The sequence below is a fragment of the Orcinus orca genome, chromosome 1, assembly GCF_937001465.1.
Source record: "Orcinus orca chromosome 1, mOrcOrc1.1, whole genome shotgun sequence".
Taxonomy (NCBI): Eukaryota; Metazoa; Chordata; class Mammalia; order Artiodactyla; family Delphinidae; genus Orcinus; species Orcinus orca.
In genome coordinates, this window is record NC_064559.1 from 132,088,890 (window position 1) to 132,112,940 (window position 24,051).

The 24,051-nt window shown below is 43.8% G+C and overlaps 1 protein-coding gene across 14 annotated transcripts in view; it reads left to right on the forward strand.

Annotated features, from left to right (window-relative positions):
• Window positions 1-24,051, forward strand: part of TGFBR3 (transforming growth factor beta receptor 3) — a 205,649-nt gene that overhangs the window by 84,682 nt on the left and 96,916 nt on the right. For all 14 annotated transcript variants that reach the window (XR_007478987.1, XR_007478989.1, XR_007478988.1 and 11 more), the window contains one exon: window positions 4,839-5,023. Coding sequence is in view for 11 of the 14 variants with exons in the window: in XM_049714200.1 (XP_049570157.1) it covers window positions 4,839-5,023 (185 nt within the window). In the remaining 3 variants the exon portion in view is untranslated. The remainder of the gene's footprint in view (window positions 1-4,838; window positions 5,024-24,051) is intronic.

Consider the following 24,051-nt stretch of genomic DNA (forward strand, 5'->3'; position numbering starts at 1 on the left):
TGTAAGTGTCAGAAAACTCAAAACAATATTGGCTTGAATAAGAGAAAAGTTCCGTGTGTTTCATATTAAAAAAAAGAAAAACAAAAAACAGTTCAGAGCTAATTCAACAGCTCCATGTTCATCATGACCCAGGCAACTTCTGTCTTATTGCTTTACCTGACTCAGCATGTTGCTTCCATCTTATGGCCTAAAATGGCTGCTTTAGCTCTGTTCATCACATCTGTATTCCAACCAGCAGGAAGGAGGAAAGGGCAGAAGAACACAACTCCTTCCTTTCTTAAGAAACTTCTTAGAAATTGCATGTATCACCTCTGGTTACATATTATTAGCCAGAATTTCATCACATGGCCATACCTAGCTGCAAGCATTAGCTAGAACTTCCAGTACAATGTTGAAAAGGAGTTAAGAGAGGGGATGTCCTTGTCTTGTTGATCTTAGTGATCTTGATCTTAGTGAGAAAGCTTTTAGTTTCTCACCATTAAGTACATTAGCTGTGAGATTTTTTGTACACGTTCTTTAGAATAGAAGTTCCCATCTGTTTCTAATTTGCTGAGTTTTTTTAATCATGAATGACTGTTAGATTTTGTAAAACGCTTTTTCTGCTTCTATTGATACGATCATGTGATTTTTCTTCTTTAGCCATTTAGCGAGATAGATTATATTAATTGATTTTCAAATGTTGCATACCTAGGATAAACCCCAGTTGATTGTGGCGTATAATTCCTTGTATACATTGTTGGATTCGATTTGCTAATATTTTGTTGAGAATTTTTGCACCTATGTTCGCAAGAGATATTGGTCTGTAGTTTTCTTGCAATGTCTAGCTCTGGTATTAGGGTAATGAGTTAGAATGAGTTAGGAAGTATTTGTTCCGCTGTTATCTTCTGAAAGAGATTGTAGAGAATTGGTATAATTTCTTCCTGAAATGTTCAGTAGAATTCACCAGTGAGCCCATCTGGGCCTAACATTTTTTTTTTTTTTTTGGAGTATAGTTGCTTTACAGTGTTGTGTTAGTTTCTGCTGTACAGCAAAGCGAATCGTTTATTCATATACATATATCCACTCTTCTTTAGATTATTTTCCCATATACGTCATTACAGAATATTGAGTAGAGTTCTCTGTGCTTTATAGTAGGTCCTTATTAGTTATCTATTTTATATATCGTAGTATGTATATGTCAATCCCAATTTCCCAATTTATCCCCCCCTTCTCCCTGGTAACCATAATTTTATTTTCTACATCTGTGACTTTATTTCTGTTTTGTAAATAAGTTCATTTGTGCCTTTTTTTTTTTTAGATTCCATATATAAGTGATATGATATTTGTCTTTCCCTGTCTGACTTACTTCACTCAGTATGACAATATCTAGGTCCATCCATGTTGCTGCAAATGGCATTATTTTGTTCTGGGCCCAACATTTTTTAATCAAAACTTTCACTTTACAGAGATACTAGCCCTGGAGGCAGGTCTGAGTCTGAGGCCTTGAGCGACTGGGGCAAGCTTAGAAGGGTTACTTACGTTCATTGAACTCACTTTCCTGTTCTTTACAATGAGGATAATACGACCTCCTTATGGTGGTATTGAAAGGATGTATAGCACGTAGCACTGCCCAGCCTCTAGTGAGCACTTAATGGGAGCTATTTATTTACTTACTTACTTATTACTTACTTGCTTACTTTCTTTACTTACTTACTAGACCAGACTGACATTGTGTGTTGAACTGTTGAAGGCACCATGTCTTATATACCCTTGGAGGATGGGGTAGATAGTTCCTGTTTTTTTTCCTTTTCCTTTCCTTCCTTTCCTTCCCTTCCCCTCCCTCCCTTCCTCCCTTCTTTCCATTTTCTTTCTTTTTTTCTTTCTTTCTCTCTTTCTTTCTTTCTTTCCTTTCTTTCTTTCTTTCCTCCTTTCTTTCTTTCTCTCTCTCTCTCTCCCCCCCCCCTTCCTTCCTCCCTCCCTCCCTCGGTTCCTTCCTTCTTTCCTTCCTTTCTGGGGCTTTTTGGCTTCAGGATGTATTAATCATATGTTGAACTTTTTTCTTTTTTAAACTTGGAGGACAAAAAAATTCATCAAGGCACCTCAACAGCCAGCACTACTCTAGTGTGTCTGATGGTCAGGGATACTCTATACCGAGCACATTTAAACATTGACCCCAGTGGGTCTCTGTAAAGTGCAGCTCTTCCGTCACTTGATCAGAGTGAGCCTTGTACATTGCTTTCTCTTTTTTTTTCGACCTTGGACTGACTTGTATAACACATGGCTGGAGCTGCAGCCCATAAAGTGGGGGTCTGCCCCGTCTTAGACTCTGGTAGGACAGAGAACAGACACTCTTAAGGCAAAGAGTGCCCATTTTCAGTGCTGGGGGCATCCCCTCTCTGATTCCCTCCACCTTTGGGTAAGACCTTATCCTCTGGTTTGTTGCCAGTGAGTTTTGCTCTCGCCCAGTGTGGAGATGAGCAGTGTGGTGACTTAAGACCCTAATGGGTGATGGTGGTATGTAAGGAGGAGGGCAAGTCAAGCAGATTGGAAGCCTTTTGCAGACGTGTTTTAGGTGGAACTATAGTCCAGTCAGAGCTTTGTACATACAAAAATGGAACTGAAAAGTATTTTTATTTGTGCTTAATTTGTGATAATGGGAAATTCATGGCAGGAGGCTGTGAAACCAATTCAGAAGGGTTTCTCAGTGTTGGTAGCAATAGCCACAGCAAGTCGCCAGGGTCAATTCCCTCTGCAGGTCTAGAGCCCAGCGCCCAGTGTAGGAGTAGGAGACTTCTTCTGGAGCTCTGGGCTGTGAGATATCTCACTGTGACTGGTGCGGGCAGGAGGAGTGGGTGGGGGCACCTGCTCATCCTGCTTGCCGTGCTTGGGGAATTCAGGGAATCCTGCGTCCAGTACCTCCTGACTTTGCTGCCGTGACATCTTCCTTTACCACCTCTGTTTCTCAGAAAGCAGCCGGGCGCAGGAGAGCAATACGGAGGGTGGCAGTGATTATTTGAGAAGGTACATACTTCATTTCAGATAACAGTTGATAACTGTTATCAACCTAGATAATTTCCGTGAGTTCTGAAATAGACTTGCACACCAGGTGGGGTATCTGCGTATAGCACAGCAAGTGGGGATACAGGATTGTCTGGTTTGAACTGTATTTGCATTTTAGACTGGGGCTAATCCTGGAGAGTATTTTTATTATGTAGAAGTCAGGAAGAACTACTTGGAGTGCATTCAGGTCTTTTATCGGGTTCCATTTGGAAGGTCGGGGTTTAGGATGCTGTATGTTCCAAGTCCCAGTCTCCTCAGCTAATTGAGGACAACACCAAGCTTACAGAGGTATGTGAGGTTTAAGTATCGCTGAGTCCCTTTGATTTCTGGATGTCCTTCCCTATCAGTTCAGCTAATGTATGTCACACCACTGTAGCAATCTGTTTCCCGTTATTAGCTGCATATAGCCAAATCCAAGTCCCCAGAATGGGGCCCTAATCACTGATCAGAGAGGGGGCAGTGTTTTCTTTAAGCTCAATGATTCGTTTAATAAATATGTTTTGGGCATTTCCTACACGTGAGGCACTGTGATGGGTGCTGAGGATACAAAGAGAGTAACCCACAGCTGTCAGGGAGGTCCCACTGGACTGGCAAAGACGGACATATACACTGGTGTTCACAGTGTAGAAAATGAAACAGCCGAGACAGGCAGAGGAATTATGGGAGCACAGAGGAAGTGCCCCTTCCTCAGCTTGGAATGTTTGTTTTGGGGGTGGAAGTAGAGCGGACGAGGAATTTGGGGAAAGGAAACAAGCTTGAATAAAGACATAGAGTGAGAAACATCATGGTATGTTTCGAGACATTTAAGCCACGTGGGGTTCCTGGAGGCGGAGGGCTTAGGCTGGAGAGCTAGGAAGGGGCTAGATCAAGAAAGGCCTTCATGTGCCAGGTGAAGGAGCACAGACCAGCAGTTCTCAAGGGACAGGACATAACTGCAGGGCTGGGCGGGGCAGGTCTTTGCATCTGGAATAACCATTCAGTTGAGGACCACCCTGGGTTAGGTGAACCTCGTCTGTATGGAAGGAAGCTCGGAGAGCTTGAGACCAGAGGCTCCTTTCAGGAAGATCTGCAGTTGTCTAGGGACGGAGACAGTGAGTGCTGCAGGAAGTAGAGACGGGGAGGAAAGGATGGATTTCAGATTTAAGTTCTGATTGCTTAGAGGAAGGGAGAATGAGGAAGCAGGAGCCAGGCATGCCCAGGGTTCTACTTTTTCTGTCTGAGGCTCTGCTCGTATCCTACCTCTCTTGGGAGGATCTTTCTGACCTCTCTCAAACTTTGCTGTACAGCTCTGGCCCCAGTTGCCTCTGCTCATTGCATCTTGCTTTTGTATGTTCTTAAGATTGTTTTGCTTTCCCTAAGAAGGGGAAGCACTTAGAAAGGTAGAATCTGCATCTTACACCTTTTTGGGTGCAATTTTAGGTGTCTAATATTTATGCATAATATCATTGGGGCTTTCCACAACTTATTCTATTTATCTCTGGTTTTCTTCTAAGAGGGGAAGGAAGAATTGAACACATGTCAAATGGGAACTTTCCTCTATCCAGAGGAATACATTCGTGGCTTGTGTGTCTAAAAGGGAATTTAATCAAATACACATCAAAAGTATCCAAAAGGAGTTTAAGAGATTGGGATTTTACAAGAATAGACTAGCTTTTTTGCCATTTAGTTCTGGAAACAACTTACCTGGAAAGGCACCTCTGGTGGGTTGGCAGTGACTTGTATATTCAGAACAATTAATTTAATCATGGCACAATTAATTGCGGATTCTGAGGGGTTCATGTTTGTGATTCCCTCTGCAGGTCCAGAGCCCAGCACCCAGTGTGAACTGTCGCCTGTCAATGCCTCCCATCCGGTCCAGGCCTTGATGGAGAGCTTCACTGTCTTGTCGGGATGTGCCAGCAGGGGGACAGTGGGGCTGCCCCAGGAGGTGCACGTCCTGAACCTCCGCACTGCCGACCAGGGGCCCAGCCAGCCACAGAGAGAGGTAGGCGCAGGTGCCAGCTTTCTACCCACTGCCCCTAGGAATTTGTAAAGACATTTTCCTGGATGAAGAGTGCTTTTCTTCCTTTCTGGGTTTAACGAGGATGCTCATGTATGAACGTAAGTGGGGAGGAGGACACAAAGTACACTCAAGAGACAGAGAAGGATTTCATTTAATCCAGAAGGATTGCTCTCTGGACTGGGCAACTCTAAGACTTCGCTCTAGAGAGATTTTTCAGCTTTTCAACTTTCCTGGTCCCCCTCCCTGCCTCATAGTGGAAAGAATGTTCTTAAGAATTTCATTTTTAAAACATGGTTGTGAAAAAACAAAATAAGGTGCCATTTCTCTGTTATTGTAAAATGTCTTCCTCAACTTCTCCTGTGCCCTGTCTTTCATCTTTCTTTGTTTTGTCTTGTGGACCTATTGCTCCTGCAGGATGAGTCAGAGGAAACAGAAACACTCTGGAATAAGGATGGCAGTACCTTGTATGTGCATGAAAGCACTGGGGGTGGGTAGCTCCTTATGTTATCCAGGCAGCTTCTTGAAGACTGTGGTGGTCTTGGTGGTGGTGATGATGACCCAAGCTCATAGTGACTCAGTATTTCCTCTATCCTCAGCCCTGTTTGAAGCACTCGTACACTTATTCCATGAAGTCCTATTACTACCCTCAATTTACAGGTGACAGGCACAATGGTAACTCACTTGCCCAAGGTCATTACCATAAGAGAGAAATGGTCTCCTCTTTCTTGTGGCTCAGAAATGACCTGGGTTGTGGATAATGGTCCCCCTGCTTCTTTTAAGATAACACACAGTTGTCATTCTTTCTGTTTCTAAGCTTCTGTGTCAGAAATGTTATCACTCAGTTATTAGCTCTTCAGAAAGAGAGAAACCACAATAAACCATGATCACAGTGAAGTGTAGAAAAACTAATATAGAGCAGAATTTATCTTCGAGCTTTCTTCTGGTCAGGAAAGTTAATTTCCGGAACTATTTGTTTATGTGCCTCAACCACTCTTCTTTTTGGGGGTGGGGGGGTGGGTAGGAATAGGAGAGGTGAGGTGTGCAGAAGGAAAAGCAAACTGATTTTAATCTTGTGAAAGTGTGCAGAGTTGGCTCATTTCAAAGACAAATCATCTAACCTTTCCAGCTACATTGGAAATTATCATTAATACTCTTGGTTGCTTGCCATTGTTGCTGCAACACATATTTCAGGTTGGATTTCTTTATCCCAGTAATGCGTCTTTAATTCTTAACTTATGGGGGAGAATTTGGGTGGGAGGGAAAGGAAGGGAGGAGGAAGTGCAGTTCCTATGAAGCCTTGCTGACTCCAGCAATTCTTTAGCGGCAATAATTACTCATATTATATATGCTCTCTCAGAAGAAGCAAGAAAGAAAAGCAAGTCCGAGCGATTACAGAAGCGGCAGAAATTCTGCGTGCTAAATTGTGCGGTACTGTTGTTGATTCTGAAAATAGATTCACATAAGACTACTGAAGCAAAAGAAGAATACCTCAAGGAATGACAGCAGAGCTCTCCCACACTTATATTGACTATGTTAGATCAAAATAGACATGGCTCTACTGAAGATACGGAAAATTAGCTGGCGTCAAGGGACGTTGTACGTTCAGTGAAGAGGTAAAGAAAGTGGGCCTACGGGGGATAGTCTCTAAATCTTGTTTAAAAACCTGAACAATTAAGTATCTCTCATGTTCTTCACATGTGACTCTGGAGATACAGGACTGCAGCCATGCCAACAGCTTTTTAAAATCATTCGAACTGTATGACCCAGCAGTTCCACACCTAAGTGTATACGCAAGAGAAAGGAAAACATACGTCCACATAAAAACTTGCCCACGATTGTTCACAGCAGCATTATTCATAATAGCTAAAAAGTGGGAACAACCTGAATGCCCATCAGCTGATGAATGGATAAATGAAATGTGGTACATATATCCATACAATGGAATGTTATTCAGCAATAAAAAGGAATGAAATACTGATACGTGCTGCAACATGGATGAACCTTGAAGACGTTACGCTGAGTGAAGTCAGGCACAGGATCCACGTGCTGTCCGGAGTAGACAAATTTATAGAGATGGAAAGTAAACTGGTGGTTGTTTAGGGCTGAAGAGCAAAAGAGAGACGTGGGGGCTGACTTTATGAGTACAGTGTTTCTTTTGGGGGGACAGAAATGTTCTAAAATTAAATTGTAATGATGGTTCCACAATTGAATATGAATCTAGTAAATACCATTGATAAATGTCAATACATGTGACTAACCAAAACCCGTTGAGTTGTACTTTTAATGGGTGAAATTTATGGCATGTGGATTTTATCTCAGTAAAGCTGTTAAAAAATGAATGCAACCTGTCGGTATATTAATTACCCATAAAATTTACCTTAACTATATCCACTTTTTTTTTTTTAAAACTAGGATTGCTTCCTCTTCCAACCTAAACCCATTCAACTCTTTCTGATATTCTCAATGGATAACTTGATTTTTATAGATATGCTATTAGATATGGTCTGTGCTAAAAATCACAGCCAGTCCGTTCTGGAGGTAATAGTGGGAGGACCAGAGGCAGCCTTTGTGCATGTCTCTACGAAATATTAAGGGCAAATATTTTTCAAGATGAAATGATAAATGTTGTTGCTTATACATTAGAAAAGAATGCCCTACTGGCTCCAAGCCATAATTACTTTGACTCTTATGACCGAAGTCGTTGTTTTTCATGATGTCCTCCTTAAATGTGAGGGAATTACTAAATCAACCCTATCCCCACTCCCCGCCCCGACCGGCTTGTTTTGGTACAGGATTAGCATTAAGATCTGTTATAAATCATCCCTTCTCTAACATTTTACTAAATTCCTACCTCCCGGGCGCCTGAAGCTTCCTCAGCTGAGGAGAGGCTGCTGCCTTTCCTGTGCGGCGGAGGTGACAGAGCCTACACCTGGAAGTCATAACCTCAGCAGGTTGACAAGATTTGGGGAAACAGTTATACTTAATTAGACAAACAATTTTATAGGCCAGCAGAGAATTTGTATCAGAAACATACTTGATACAATAATGTATACAAAGCCCCCTGTGGCAAAGCATGGTTTTGCCATTGGCTTCCCTGCTGGGTTCTCATCAGGACAGCACAGACCTGTAGTTGTATTTTTCATCTGAGACCACACCTCTCATGTGTAATCATTGGTTTTGGAAACAACAGTCCTGGAAGTGAACCGGAAACTGGAAAAAGACTCTTTGGCGACAGAGGAGGGCAGAAGAGGGTAAACAGCCCTGAGAGACCAACTTTGTCTTTTAGAGTAAGTGGGGAGATGTCATCGGCTTCACCCTATGAAAACCAGCTGCCTGTGCCCTTTAACTTCAAGGTAAAATGTCCCGCCCCTTCCTCACTTCCTGCCCCTACTCTGTTCTGACTACCGCTCCATCCCCTGCCCCTACCCCTGAGTTCAGTCCCTCTGGGTGTTTCCTGATTCCTGAGAAGGGCTGTAGCACCACCAGAGGCTTGTTTATAGTAACATACGTTCATTAGTTGCTGGAATGGCAACAATTTTGTTTCCGATCCTCTAATTTTTATTGTGACCTGCTTTTTCCGGGCGATGCTTCTTTTCTATTTCCCGTCTATCTAACTGCTCGCTTATTATGAAAAGCCCTTAGTTAGCAGTACGTATGTGTATAACAGCTATGGACGTTTAAATTTATGTATTTGTTTTGACATTGAAGAAGCGACTGTTAATGGGCGTGCCAAGCCAGCGACTGGCTGTAGGGGTGGAGTGAGGATCTGGGAGGATCCATGGTCATGGGAAAGGGGCCAGGTTTAATAACTTTATCCTCACCCTTCAGAAAGCTCAGAACCGTCCATTCTTGTATGTATTTACTTATTCTCTGCTTCATTCCAAAAAGGGATTTGGGATGGGCTTACAACAATAGACATACCAAGAATGTAAGCAGAAAAGCAAAATGAGGACAAAAGAGAAGTGCAGTTTGCTAGCCATATGCGTTCTGTGGTGGGTACGACTGGGTTTGAAATTTGGCAGGCTTCTTGGCAGGCAGGGCCGCGTGGGATATGCGGTTAATCACACATGTGACTCCAAGTTACTTTCCCTTGGTGCCTTCCCTGAGGACTGTGGCGTACAATTGTTCCTTCCCTGGTTCTGTTTGAGGGCGGGACAGACCACAGTTGGGAGAAAGAGAAGGAAGAAAACACAGCCTAATGCTAACGGTTCTGCTTGCCTCTTAACAGCTCCCGTAGGCCCCAAATAACAGTAACAGTGACCACAGTGGTGGTGAAGTACCAGCTGTGGGCTAGCCGCCTGCCCGGCACCTGTGCCGTCGCCGCCCATCCTCACTGTCGGCTGGAAAGGGAGGGAGGCCTAGGGAGGTTTCACGGCAGACCCTGGGGCACGCAGCCCACCACTGAGCCTGTGTGTGACTCTACAGTCCAAGGTTTTCCCACACGTCAGTCCACTTCCCTTTCACCTTTAGCTCTGACCTTGCTCCCAGCTATGAAACCTGCCACCCTGTCTCACTTGGCTCAACCTGTTCCACGAGGCAGCAGATCTCTCACCGAAGGTTTGGGTTTCCTGCATAGGCTCGTGATAGCTCTTTCTGATGCTCAGAGTTCCTTTTCGTTCCCTTCCTTGTGGCTTTGGGGCAGTAGTGAGGGTGTTTTTTTGTGTGGCATTGTCTCTTTGTTCCTTTCTGACTTAGAAGATTATCACGTCAAGTGTCAGTAATTATAAAATGCAGGACTCAGCTCAGGAGCCCTTGCACTCTATGTGGTTGTTAATCCTACACTAAATGTCACCTCCCATCTGTTTTTCACAGTTGATCATTTTCCTCCCCCCACCGCCACCCCAAATAAAGCTTTCAGCTGCCTCCACAAAAAGTAACTCACCTGTCTTCTGCTAGTAATCCATGACTTGTAACCAAACTTGCTTGAACTGTGTGACAAGGGAGAACAAACACATTAAGGGACTCTTCCTGCTATGCGTGAAACGCAGGACCTTCAGTGTGTGGACTTTGCCATCTGATTTGACATCTTTTTTTTTTTTGCGGTACGTGGGCCTCTCACTGTTGCGGCCTCTCCCGTTGCGGAGCACAGGCTCCAGACGCGCAGGCTTAGTGGCCATGGCCCACGGGCCCAGCCACTCTGCGGCATGTGGGTTCTTCCTGGACTGGGGCACGAACCCATGTCCCCTGCATCGGCAGGCGGACTCTCAACCACTGCGCCACCAGGGAAGCCCCTGTCATCTTTTTTGCTTACTTTGAGGAATCTTGCAGTTCAGGGATTAAACATTTTGGAGAGCCCTACTACCTACCTACTTACCTATCTATCTATCTGTCGTCTTTCCCGTTTCCACAATATTAGTAAGTTGACAACTTCTCTCTTTTTGTTCCCCTTCCCCTCAGTTATTAAAAATATAATGGAACAGTGCAGGGGTAGGGGGAATGGGTGTGTGTCTTACCTTTACCCATCACAACTAAAAGGACTGATAAAAAATTTCAAGCCTTGTTTTTTGGAGAGTATACACGTGAGAGCAGGAATACCAAATGAACATTAGCACACTAGTTACCTTCCTTCTCTTATCCGGGACATTTTCCCCTCTGCTGTTATTCATGAATGACTTTCCAGTGCTAGTCCTGTGTATATGCTGGGGAAAAAACCTCAAACAAACTCAAGGCTATTTATATTTCAGAGATCTTGTGTGCAGTGTGTGCTAGTAAGCAAGCGTCACAGTAAACTCCTCACACACAGACACTATATACTGATGAAATTCAGTTACTAAACAAACACCTTCCATGTGTAAACACTGCCTGGTGTTTGTTTAAATGGAAGTTGTTTTGGAAATCACCCCAGGCTGACAGGTAAGGTTATCTTTGAACTGGCCGTTTTGTCACAGACCTACAGCAGATTTATGAGAAAGTTACACCGACAACGAGGGTCACGTTTCTCTAAAGGCATTCATCTCTCTTTCTCTGTCTTTCCCTTTTTCTTTCTCTCTCTCCTCCTCCCTCTCCCTCTCCCTTTCTTCTCTCCTCTCTCCCTTCCTCTTTCCCTCTCTCCCCTCCTCCTCCCTTCCCCCATTCGTTTGACTGTTGTTCTGGAAATTATTTCATTAATTTGAAAGGCCACTGAACCTGGCTCTTACATAGGATTGGAGGCCCTAAATGAATAGGACAGTCACATGATTTAAAACGAGTTGCCACTTCACTTGAAGATACTCCGTGCAGGTTAAATGATGGCAACCTGCTGCGCAGTATGAAGGTGCCAGGCTCGGACTGGACAGAGGAGCAGTCAGGCCGTGGGGTGGGGCTAGCCAGGCCGCTAGACCTCCGGCTGCTGTTTCCACGGAAGGCAATGCAGGCCGGGTAGAACTGGCTACGCCAGTCATTGATGGTTTCTAACACGTTGGGGCAAGATGTTCAATCTGAAGCTACAGCTAACTTTCAAATGAGAACTCTCCAAAAACCCAGTCTTGGAATCTTAGAAAAAAGTGAAAGCAGAAATCAGAGCGATAATAGTAAACATCGAGATATAGCAAACAAATTAGGACACAAGAGGAAGCGAAGAAGTTATAACGTTCCTACCAATACGCTGGTTAGCCATGTGGCTTCAACTTTGCCATGTATCACAGTAACGTTGCCCTGGGAAAGCATGCCCCCTGCCCCACAGAAGGACTGAGCCTGGCTGGACTCTGCCATTTTAGCATGAGGTAATGCCAGTTATGTTCTCTGCTGGCTGGGAGCTGACACACTGAAAGAGCCTCTCTCGTTATTGCCTCTTCCCCAGTCTGGAGGAGAGGCTGCCTTGACTCCTTCTAAAATTTGTCCAGCAGCAGCATTTTCCAACCAGTGTGGTGTTTGTCTTTATGGAGGTTAGGGTTACAACCCTGACCCATACTGTTGTTGCCATGGTAACTTCTCTTGACTTTTAAAAGACTGTATAATTTCCCAAAACTGTCATTAGAAAATGTTTCTAACATTTTCTAGGAGCACCCTCCACACTTGAAAATGTGACTTTTCGGAGAGTATTTTAAGAAAGCAACAGACCAAAGTAAGGAGCGGGTGTGCAAATCTGAGACCTTGATGTGCCGATTGGGCAAAGGCCCAGTTTGTGTTGCAGAGTACCCAGATATCCAGCTTGTATTTTCTTGTTTCCATTGCTGATTTGCTACCTTGACATTTTATTTGAGAATGTCAATATACTTGCTAATACCTCTGATTTAAATGCCCAAATTCTGCAGAAGAATTTATTACTTTCAAGAGTCCCACTCCTCACTGTGTTTTCTAAATATTCTGTGAAAATTAGTCACATGTTTAATTATTTTACTTTTCCTTTCTCCCACGCTGAAGGGGCCATGCGTGAACTTGGCCCTGCTGATCGCCTCTCTGTACTATCTTGTTTCTCTTTTCCTCGCCTATCCCACACCTTGAAGGAGTGAATCTGTGTGTCCTGCCTTTCCCTTCTTTCCTCTCTGCAACCTGACCTCTGCGCTCCTGAACTAGTCTCTGGAGATGCCCTTTTGACCCAACTCATAGGATGCTGGGACTGGAGAGGTGCCCTCAAGACAACCTAGTCCTAACCACCTTGTAGAGCCAGGGGGTGAAGCGATGACTTATTCACCGTCAAACAAGAATCGGTGCCAGTGCTGGACTGGACCCCGGGGACCCTGACTCCTATCTCAGAGTTCTTTCTACCGCCTAGTTTTTCTGTTTCTTTCCCAACTGGTCTTTCTTCCTTCTCAGGGGTCTTGACTGAAGTGCAGTCCTTGGCCCTTGTTTTCCCCTGTCTACTCTCCCTGAGGTGGCTTGTTTGTTCTCTGGATTTGGATTGTCACCTCCATGCCAGCAACTCCCAAAACTCTCTCCAGGGTCTCCAAAGCTCCCTGCCTCTCATGTCTTACCTCAAGCTCCCAGGTGCCTGAGCTGTGCTGTGGAGGAGTGGCTATCAGTGTGCTTCTACCTGGTGTCAGATAGAGGGCTGACTTCAGCCCTGTCACTTCCCAAGCGTGTGACTCTGGGGGAGTTACTTAATTGTCTGAGCCCCAGTTGCCTCATCTGTAAAATGGAGATGATAGTAGTTTTTTAGGGGGTTCACTGAGGATTGAGAGACGTCTCTGTGGCCCCCTTAGAGCTGGCATGTGTGCCTGGCATACAATAAACAATCAAACACTAGCTCTTTTCTTATGTCTAAAATTGACTCTAAGGACCTTTCTAAGCCGGTCTTCTCCTTACCCCCATGCTGGTTTACCAGTCCAACTTCCCTGTCCCATCAATGGCACTGCTACCATCTGTCTGGGCACTTTTGAACCATTCACTCAAACCTTATATTTGGTCAGTCACCAAGTTTTATTGACAGTCCTCTGGAATTTCCCGAATTTCTACGCTCCTCTCCACTTACCTGCAGCTCCTTAACCAGTATCCTGGGACTGGTGCCTCCAGCGTTAGGCACTGGCTCTTTTGGTTCAGCATGTGGACCACTTCATAAAACTGATTTTCTCTAAATAATACTCCTATAATTGATTCATTTGTCCATTCCTTTACAGACTTAGTCAATGAATTATTCATTGAGAACCTACTGTATGCTAGGTAGATACTCTGCTGGACTCCTACTCATCTTTATATCTTCAGCACTTATTGGGGGTGGAGGGAGAATAAATTTAATACAGTGTGACAAATAATATGACCATTATTTGTTATAAAATTAACAGAAGTTTGCAGGAGCCCAACAGAGGGAGTGGTAACTCTATCTGCAGGGGAGGGAAGGATCCAGAAGAGAGCATTTGATGAGGGGCTTGACAGTCAAGTAGAAGTTACTGGGCAGAAGGGAAGGGAGGCTTCAACATGCACAGAGGGAAGAGCAAAACCATGTGTGGAGGAAAGTTCTTCCTTGTACATGGTGTGGCTGATGTACAGATCAGGGAGTGGCACACTATGGCCTTTGGGCCAAATCCTGCCTGTTGCCCGTTTTTGTATGTATGTAATTTACATACCATAAAGTTCACCTGTTTAAAGCATACAAGTCAATGGTTATCAGTGTATTTTATAGACTTGTGCAACTACCACCACAATCTAACTTTAGAACATTTTTAGCACTCCCAAACTTGGTACCCATTAGCAGTCATTCCCCATTCCCCATGCTCCCACCCCTGCCCTAGGCAACCATTAATCTACTTTCTTTATAGATCTGAAATTCTGGAGATTTTTTATAAATGGAACCACACAATATGGGTGACTTTTATGACTGGGTATCTCACTTAACGTAATGCATTTGAGATTCATCCATGCTGTAGCGTGTATTAGTTATGTCATTCCTTTTTATTCCTGAACAGTATTCTGTTGTATGGCTGTACCACATCTTGCTTATCCATTCATCAGTCTGATGCTTGTTTTTGTAAATAAAGGGTTTTTTTTGAGGGGGGTGTAAATAAAGTTTTATTGGCACGTAGCCATGCCCATTTGTTTATGTATTGTCTGTGGCCCCTTCCTCATGACAGTAGAAGACTTGAGTAGGGTAACAAGACTAACAAAGCCCAAAATATTTACAGTCTGGCTACTTGCAGATAAAGCTTGCCAACCCCTGGAATAGAGGATGGGGCAGTGATGGGAACAGTGATGGGGGCGAGCTGGGGCCTGGGAGTGGAAGATGAGGCTGGAAAGGCTGAACAGGTAAGGATTTGGACTTAATCCTGTGGATCAGTGTTTCCCCAAGTGTGTGTGGGACGTGAACCCCCTGCATCTGAATCCCTTGGAAATGCTTAAGTGCAGATTCCTGAGCCTCACCCCTGACCTTTCAGCTGAATCTACTGCCCCACTGCTTTTTCTTAATTCCACCTGAACTTCTTTCTTAACTCTCTCAATCCTGGCCATGTTTGAAGCCCATGAGTTAAGTCTTAACTCTTCAGCACACCCTTTCCTGATTCCTTTATCCGCCTCCATTTCCCTCTTTTCTAAATGTTGCTCTGAATTCCTCTCCCTGCCCCTTCCAGTCTGAACTTCCGCACAGTATGGGATTATATGTTTTCTTGTATTATTCGCTGCTGAATCACCTGTGTTAATCTTGCGCCGTCAGCTGGTGAGTGGACTTCTTAAGGCCAGGAGCCAAGTTGGACTCTTTTGCACTGTAATATTGGGCTTTTGCATAGTGCCGAGGACGTTAAAGTATCACTGTAAGTCTTCTTAAGCTCCTCCCCTTTTCCACAGTGTTCTTTTATTTGATTTCATTATATCAGTGGACTTGGTGTTTTGTCCCAAGTCCCCCTTGACTGCTATAGCTGAGCAGGTGTCCTCCACTTTGTATTATGGCTTTGATTTATTTTTTCTAATTAAATCTCATGCTACTGCAATTTACCGTATATTCTCCAGAGCTCTGTGTCAGCCCGTTTCTGAGTTTTTGTTACAGTTTTCTTTATTTTAAATATTTATTTATTTATTTGGCTGTGTCGGGTCTTAGTTGCCACACACGGGATCTTTAGTTGCACCATGTGAACTCTTAGTTGCAGCATGTGGAAACTAGTTCCCTGCCCAGGGATTGAACCCGGACCCCCTGCATTGGGAGCATGGAGTCTTAGCCACTGGCCCACCAGGGAAGTCCCACATTTTTCTTTACTCTTATGGATTTTAGTCCTCTGCTAGTACACTAGTTAGTCCTTTCCCTCAGATGGGTAAAAGCTATAAATGGCTTTTGACTCCATGCTACTCCCTTGGGTAGCTCATTTGAGTTGAGCCTGGTTTGAAGTTGGGCCATTGAGAACAATCTGTCCTCATGATGTAGGCGGTGATTCCTGGCCAATTCTTAATGTTGCTGGAATTAATTAAACTGATTCCTCCAATTGAAAGAGGACATTTTACTCTACGCTGTATCATTAAATTCTTAATAACTTGATTTTTTTATTTTGTTTTTTTGCTCAGTGAGCACTTAAAATATCCCTGCCTGTATAGTAATTTGTTCCCTGTTTAATGTGGCTTTTTCCTTTGTTTACTCTGGACTCAAGTCTTTGTAGCTTGTTTTCTAAGTCAGCTCTAAAGTTGCTGGTCATTGGATTTGGCAGCCTTTTCAAGCTTTACCCACCAGAACCCTACAGGAAGTTGTGTGTCGGCCAGAAGAGTCTGTTTATTTAAAGCATGGTGTCCAGCAGAAGCAATCCATTTATGAGGGTCTGGTCTTAAAGATACAGGAATCTGAATCTGTTTGGAAGACCTGCTGCTTTGGCTTCCATTGCAGTTGTGTGCTCTGTGCTTTCCTTTCCAGGCTGCCCAGGCACCTCAGCTAGACAGGTGGTTAATTGAAATAGCCCTTTCCCTGAAGCTCCTTGGCCTTGTCTGAAATACTAAAACATCAACACCCAGGTACTAGATAGCCCTTTTAAACTCATAAGAATGAGGTTAATTTTAAAGAAATCAATTGTCTTTCGTTAGTTTAGTGCCATTTGCTAGTATTCTGATGGGATTTTGCTCTGAGGGCACTCCTGAGTTAGAATGCTAAAACTCAGGTGAAATGGCTGTACTTTTGACTTCTGGGGACTGTTCTTTGCCCACAATCGTCAGGCATTATCTGGGTTCTAGTCCAGGACACCCTACAATAGTGCTTTATTTATTTATTTATTTTTAAAGATTTATTTTATTGAAGTATAGTTGACTTACAATGTTGTGATAATTTCTACTGTACAGTAAAGTGATTCAGTTTATACATATACATACATTTTTAAAAAATTAATTAATTTACTTTTGGCTGCGCTGGGTCTTTGTTGCTGTGTGAGGGCTTTCTCTAGTTGCGGCGAGTGGGGGCTACTCTTCGTTGCAGTGCGCGGGCTTCTCATTGCGGTGGCTTCTCTTGTTGAGGAACACAGGCGCTAAGCGTGCAGGCTTCAGTAGCTGTGGCACGTGGGCTCAGTAGTTGTGGCTTGTGGGCTCTAGAGCTCAGGCTTAGTAGTTGTGGAGCGCGAGCTGAGTTGCTCCGTGGCATGTGGGATCTTCCCCGGCCAGGGCTCGAACCTGTGTCCCTTGCACTGGCAGGCAGATTCTTAACCACTGCGCCACCAGGGAAGCCCTATACATACATTCTTTTTCATATTCTTTTCCATTATGGTTTATCACTGGATATACAATAGTACTTTATATTTACGGCATTTTCCACCTGAACTACAGAGTCCTTTGACTAGATCTAGAATTTTTACATCCCTTGGTGGAAGAGGCAAATTGCAGGTAAGATTTGGCTTCTTTTGAAGTTAGAGAGACTAGATTAGGTGTTACTGGGTCTAACGATAAGCCAAGGAGAGCAAGCTATAGGATTCAGGATCACTGTAATAGCCTAATACTTGCCTAGAGCCCAAATACCACACTGTGCACATTAAAGTTTAATCTTTATTTGTTGATACAGGTGTACATGCATCTGATTCGTTTTGAATTTGCACAGCGAGTTGGTGATGTGGCTGTAGGTTTTGTGTGCCTAGCACCTATGCACTGATTTAAAGGGAAGCTGCGTTCATATCTTAAGAGGTGAGCCCCCCACAAGGCCTCACTCCTAGGGATGTAAGTGCATATGCAGGTGCCTTGGGAGAAAGGAATAAAGAGATATGGCAGCTGCTGAGAGGACTGAGAAGTGAGAGGCAGAGGAAAATGAGGTGTCGCACTTCTCAGCTCTAGTCATGCTCCTGTTGTCTTTTCTGGTCTACGGTTGGATGTTTTGTGAGGTGGAAGTTATATGAGATTCCTACCTCAGAATAGCTCCTAAAGAACCTTGACTTTTCTTGAAGTCTTTGGTAAATTTAAACCTTAATGAAGTTAAAAACAATACTTTACACATTTCTCTCTTACTCCTCCACATTTCTCTCTTACTCCTCTCAGCCTCAAGTAGATAGACATGTAGGCAAGGCTTTCCTTGGGAGAGAGTAGTTTCTGAAGATAAAGGAGAAAGCTGAAGTCTAAGGGAGCCCAGGGTCCATCTGGACACGGACATGCAGGCCTTGGTGTGAGACATATGTCTCCTTTGCTTGCCATGCTGAGTCTCAGATTTGGGGGTCTTCCAAAATCCAAGGCGACTGAAGAGCTTAATTTCCAGTGGAGTCATGCGTGGGCATTTTGCCTCCGTCATCTGCCCCAGAGGACTTTTGGGGGCCAATTACCCTGCCTTCTACTCTGAACACCCCCCAGCTTGTCATCTGGTGCAGCTGACCAGAGGGTGCGTGTTCCCCAGCGTGAACTCTTTCTGCTGAGCCGAGAGGCCTTTAGAGGCTTTGCTGCTGGCCCTTTATTGCTCTTTGTTATGTTGTTAGTGCATGTGTTGCTGTTTCTTTTGTTTCCTACCTTCATATGGGTTGAAGATTCCACCCTTTTTTCCCTTATCCCCCCTGGTTGTTAAGATAGTGAGAATCTCAGTGAAATGGTAATCTTACCATTGTGCACAAGTATTTCTCTGAAAAGATCTTTTTTGTTCAGTTTTAATGCCGATAATATCTAATTCCCAGTGTTTTAGTTGGAAGCTGTTCAAATTTCCCAATTCATAAAATCTTTCAAAGCCTACTCCAAGTTACTTTTTCTTGATTCAGTTCTCCTCCTTTTTGCATTTAAAAATAAGCCTATTTCCAAGTAGGGAAATGACCTATGTTTATTAGAGACCAGAATGATATGGACCTCTGATTTGCTGTGAGGTTTTTTTTGATGTTTTTGGAGCAGTGTACAAGGGTAATTTTTAGTCCTCTTTTTGCCATGTGTTCTTATACGCATTTCCTAAACACTTTCCCTGGCTTGGTACTATTACTGTGTATATGTCCTACATGTGTTTCCTATTTTTGATGACTCATACTTACGGTACTCATAAAGATTTATCCTTTATCTTGGCTCTGAGTAATGAGCACACTTGCACATTTCCAGCAGAGATGTGAGTTGGGACTTTTGCATTTAATCCTGTAGGATAGGCCTCTTGAAGGCATAGTGAAGGAAGCATGACATATTCATCTAAGGTTCTACTCATTTCTCCTGCCTGAGGAAACAGTCAACTCAGTTTTTGTGAATTTATTAATTTGTGTTTTCCACGTTTTCTTTTCCCTTTGCCCCTTTTAGCCATTTTACTGCTTATGAGCGAGGCCACCAGAGGGTGACTAGATGGAACAAATGTGCTACTCCTTTTCCCTGTTGGTAACTATGTTAAAGAGTTTGGTGGTGGAAGAAATGGAAATCATTAAACTGAAATGATATCTGTATTACATGTGGCAGCAAACATCCAGGGGGGGCCTTCTTGGGTTCAGATAAACACTTAGACCCAAGAGATTATCACAGGCCACAGGTGGCTTCAGACTACTAAAGGGTATAGGGTAGGGGCTGCAGCTTGGAGCAGGGCATCATGGCCTTCCTCTTTTTTTTTGATGCTTGCGGCTACATACACATGAGTTTATACAGCCATCTGGAGTGCTCCAACTGATGGCTCAAATGCTAGATCTACGTGTTGTGTGTGTGTGTGTGTGTGTGTGTGTGTGTGTGTGTGTGTGTGTGTTCTGATTTAGAGGACTCATACTTCCCAGGAGCTAATAGGCAACTATGCTTATAGGAATACTTTCCATGATGTCCATGAAAAACATGCCGGTTTACAAGAGTCTCTGCTCTCAGGGAAGCCTCCAAATATCTCTTCTTATCAGATATTTAAAAATTTTCCAATCCCCATACAATTTACCAATCCCAGGGTTAGTTTTTATTATAAGCCAGTGGCCTTTTATTATAGTTGACATACTGTTCTAGATTACCAGGGTTATAGAGATAAGAGAGTTAACAGAAGATCAAATTCTCACGTGAAAAAGGGATAAACTTTGCCAACTCTTTGTCCATTGTGGATTTTATTAGTTTTCTTATTATATGTATTCCTAACTCTGGTAGGCTAAATAATGGCTCCCAAAGATATGCTCACATCCTAATCCCCAAAACCTGTGAATGTTACTGTATGAATATTCAGTGGAAAAAGTCTTTATAGATGTGATTAATTGAAGGATTTTGAGGTGAGAAGATTCTCCTGGATTATCTAGGTGGCCTCTGAATGCAATCATGTGTCCTTATAAGACAGAGATTTGATGTAGACAGAAGAGGAGAAGGCCACGTGACCATGGAGGCGGAGATTGGAGTGACGGGGCCACAAGCCAAGGAATGCCAACAGCCATGAGAAGCTGGAAGAAGCAAGGAACGGATTCTCTCTTAGACCCTCTGGAGACTCTGACGTCTCTGCTGACACCTTGATTTTGGCTCAGTAACACTGATTTTGGACGTCTGGCCTTCAAAACTATAGGAGAATAATTTCCTGTTGTCTTAAGCTACCAGGCTTTTAGTAATGTGTTACAGCAGCCACAGGAAACGAATACGCTCACTCCCCATATCACCTTAGTTTGGGGGATTATCTTGAGTTCCATGCAGCCCTCCTGTCCCCATTTTGTTCACGACTTGTGTTCTCCATCTCTGTAAAGGACTCTCCTACCCCGTTGCCAAGGCCAGAATCCTTGGCATCATCCATGACTTCCTATGTTTTCTCAGATGTCACGCCCAATCCTATCTATTCTACCATAGAAATATATTCTGAATCCGCTCACCTTTGGCCCCCCACTCTCCCACCCTTGCTACACCCCCCCTCACCATCTTTGGTCTGAGCCACCATCACATCTTTACTTGAGGCGCAGTGGACCCCTAACCCAGGTCCCTGAAGAGGGCAGGGTCTGGAGGTAGACTGCCTGTGTTGGAAGCCTGGTTCCACTGTTTATGAGCTGAATTTGGGCAAGTTATTTAACTTCTCTATGCCTCATTTTCCCTCTCTGGGGATAAGAATAGTATCTACTTCAGAAGTTGCTCTGACAATTGAATAGTTAAAATGGGACAAGTGCTTAGAACAGTGCTTGGAATAAATGTCAGCTACTATCCTTATTAGCTAGTAAAAATCTATTCTCCACATAGCAGCTTGAATAATCCTTTAAAAACTTAAGTCTAATCACAAAATTCACCAGCTCAAATGTCCTGTGGTGGCTTCCCACTACATTTAGAGTAAAATCCCCAATCCCCAGTGTAACTCTCACCCCCTTCTCCCATCACTCACCGTTTTCACAATACTGCAGTTGTTGGCCCAGATGTCTTTCAAAGGTGCAGAGCATGTTCCTGCCTCTCATCCTTTGCCTGGAGCACTTCCCCCATTTATTCACAGGCCTTGTTCCTTCCCTTCCTCCGGTCCCTGCCCAGCCATTACCTCTACAGAGAGGCCTTCACAGACCACCCCATTTAAAATAACCATATCCCCTTGCTCCCACTGTCTCCAAACCCTGTTTTACTTTTTAAAAATAACTCATATCACCGCCTGATATTTATATTTAGATGTGTTTATTGTCTGTCCCTTGCATTAGAATATCCATGAGATGTTTTACTTTTGCACTATCTCCAGTAATTAGAACATACCCAGCACATAGTAAGCATTCAATAAATATATGTGAAATAAATACTTGAATGAACAGTGAATATGTTGATTGTAGCGGTTTAGCTTTATTCAATGGACTGAGTTAGAAATTTTTTATTTGGAAATTCCTTATATTAATTATATTTTCTGGAATGTTTGGTTATTGATATTGGTATGTATGGTTCAGTCATAATGTTTTTTGTGTTTTGGGGGGTCACTGCTCGGCTTGTGGGATCTTACTTCCCCAACCAGGGATTGAACCCGGGCCACTGCAGTGAAAGCACTGAGTCCTAACCACTGGACCACGAGGGAACTCCCTAAAGTAATGTTTCTTAATCCAGGTTTCAAGGAGTAGAAAATAGATCACTGGATTGTGCATCTTAATAAATGATTGGTTCTTCATTTATCAAGATTCTATTTAAACCTGAGCAAATCTGTAGACCCATGTGAGTCAGTTTCTTCATTTGTCGATATGAAGAGGTTGGGAAGATTGAGATCTAATATTTCTTTCAGTGTTATTGTTGTTTTGAGTCTACATTGAGACTTTAAGGCATATTTTTTTTAATACATTAGCCCAGGCCTCCAAATAAAAAACAGCATAACTTGCATTTAGTGAAAAATACCCATTGAAAAGTAGAATTGAAAGTGTTTCTGGAATTGTTAAACCAGAAAATATCCTCAAAGAAACCCTCAGCATACAGTGGGTTAGGAACCACCTAAAAACGAATGATATGTTTTCTTATGTGTTTTTAAAAAAACCTGTATTAAGTAGGATTTCCAGATCCGGGGGCCAATCTGGCCTCCAAATACTTGGGAAAATGCTCTTCAGTTTCACTGCTTAGATATTACTGCCTTGCACAGTAGAAATTTCATGATTTCCCAAACAGCTCACTGTTTCATCAAGACAGAGTACACGCAAAGAATCTTTCTCCCTCTCTCTTTCATTTATTGAAATACAGAAGATTAGAGGAACGAATCATTTCAGTTTGCTCCAGCGAAGGCCCGTCCCCACGTAATTAGAACCAGGCAGCTGCACAGCCATGGGCCGCCGACTCTGAGCACTGTCCCCCAGTGCGAAGCATGGTGGGAGGGAGGAAGGCCGCAACCCGCAGAGCTCGGGCTCCGCAGTGCGGACCCCGGCAAAGAACACCACCTGTGAACAGAGAGGACAGAGACATAGAAACATATTATTGCCCTAAAGATACATGACAGAAACGGAACCAAGTAGATTTAATCAACTGCAGCTGGGTGGAGATAAACACAAGTGCTAAGGAATCAGGCGTGTTGGAAGGGGCTGGGACTGGGGAGGCGCATTGGAGTAATTGGAGCCGGGTGTGCTACTTGGAGGTGAGAATTTGGAGAGGTTTGAAATAGGGATGTGGTTTGGCTGAGGGCTAGAGGCAACGTTTTCCAAGACTAGGGGAGGAGGCTGGTAAATAAAACAGACGAATTGAGGAGTAGGAACCAAGTTAGGACAGCAAGTACCTTGGCAGCTGTGAAAGCTTGTGTCTGATGGCCTTGCCCGTTGGTGTTTTCGGTGGGAGAATGGGTGCCCAGCTGTACTGATGCAGGTCTTCAAAGCCAGATGAATTGGTTCAATCTTTAACGCTGGAAGGGGCAATTTAGGTAGACCTCTAAAGATAAAACTTCCCAGCCACAGATTGAGAGAAACCTCTAGCTTTACCTCATCCAGTGACTTCAGCTGCCTTGGAAGGAGTTCATGGCTTTAGCACTTCCTGTGTTCCTGTTTCTCTGGAAGGCATACTCCAGGATGGAAAGGCAGGCGATTGAGTTTCTGTCCAGAAATTTGGGGTCTCCTTAGAGCAGATGTGGTGTTGGGGTCAAGCGTGGAATGAATGTGGTATTCTCAGGACTGCTTCTTGTTAGATTCTGAACACAATTCCCCCAAATTGCAATGAAATTTGGAGAGCAAGACTTGAGCCTGCCCGGCTTAGCCTTACCTAAACAGGAATCACTGGTGAAGATGATCGATCGCATTTGTGCTGCTTGTGAGCTGTCATTCGGACCGGGTCTTTGATGAGACCCAAATCCCAAAGGTTGAGGGGAAAGCTGGGGGATGGCAGAAGAGCCGCTAGTTATTTACTGGAATCTAAGGGTCGTGTGTGCGGCTGTAATCAGTTTGTCATCCAGCTTCAAAATCCAGGGACCTGTAGGCAGGAGGTAACGGTACCATGTTGATCGGAGCCACAAACATTGGTAAACTGCTTCCTCAGAGGATTAAGAAAACTGGCATTCTGGTCAATCTCATCAACACCCTTGCAAGGGAGTCGTTCGCACTAGTTTACAGAGATAGAAATTGAGGCTGAGAGAAGTTAAATATTCTCCCCAAGGTCATGAGCGAGGAAGGAATCGGTAGAGCCCAAGCTTGGATGTGCAGCATACATCTCCTATAGATGGGTCGATGTGCAGTGAGTGGCTGTGGGCAAGGTGGGCTCTCCCGAGGTTTAGACATTTGTTTGATCATTAAATCAGTGTTTATTAAGCACCTGTTACTAGGCAGTCCTGACACCCCTTGAGAATTTGCCAAAGGTATCAAAGATAGAGTGGGTAGCAAGTTCTCCCCCGTCCCTGCTCCCGTTTAGAT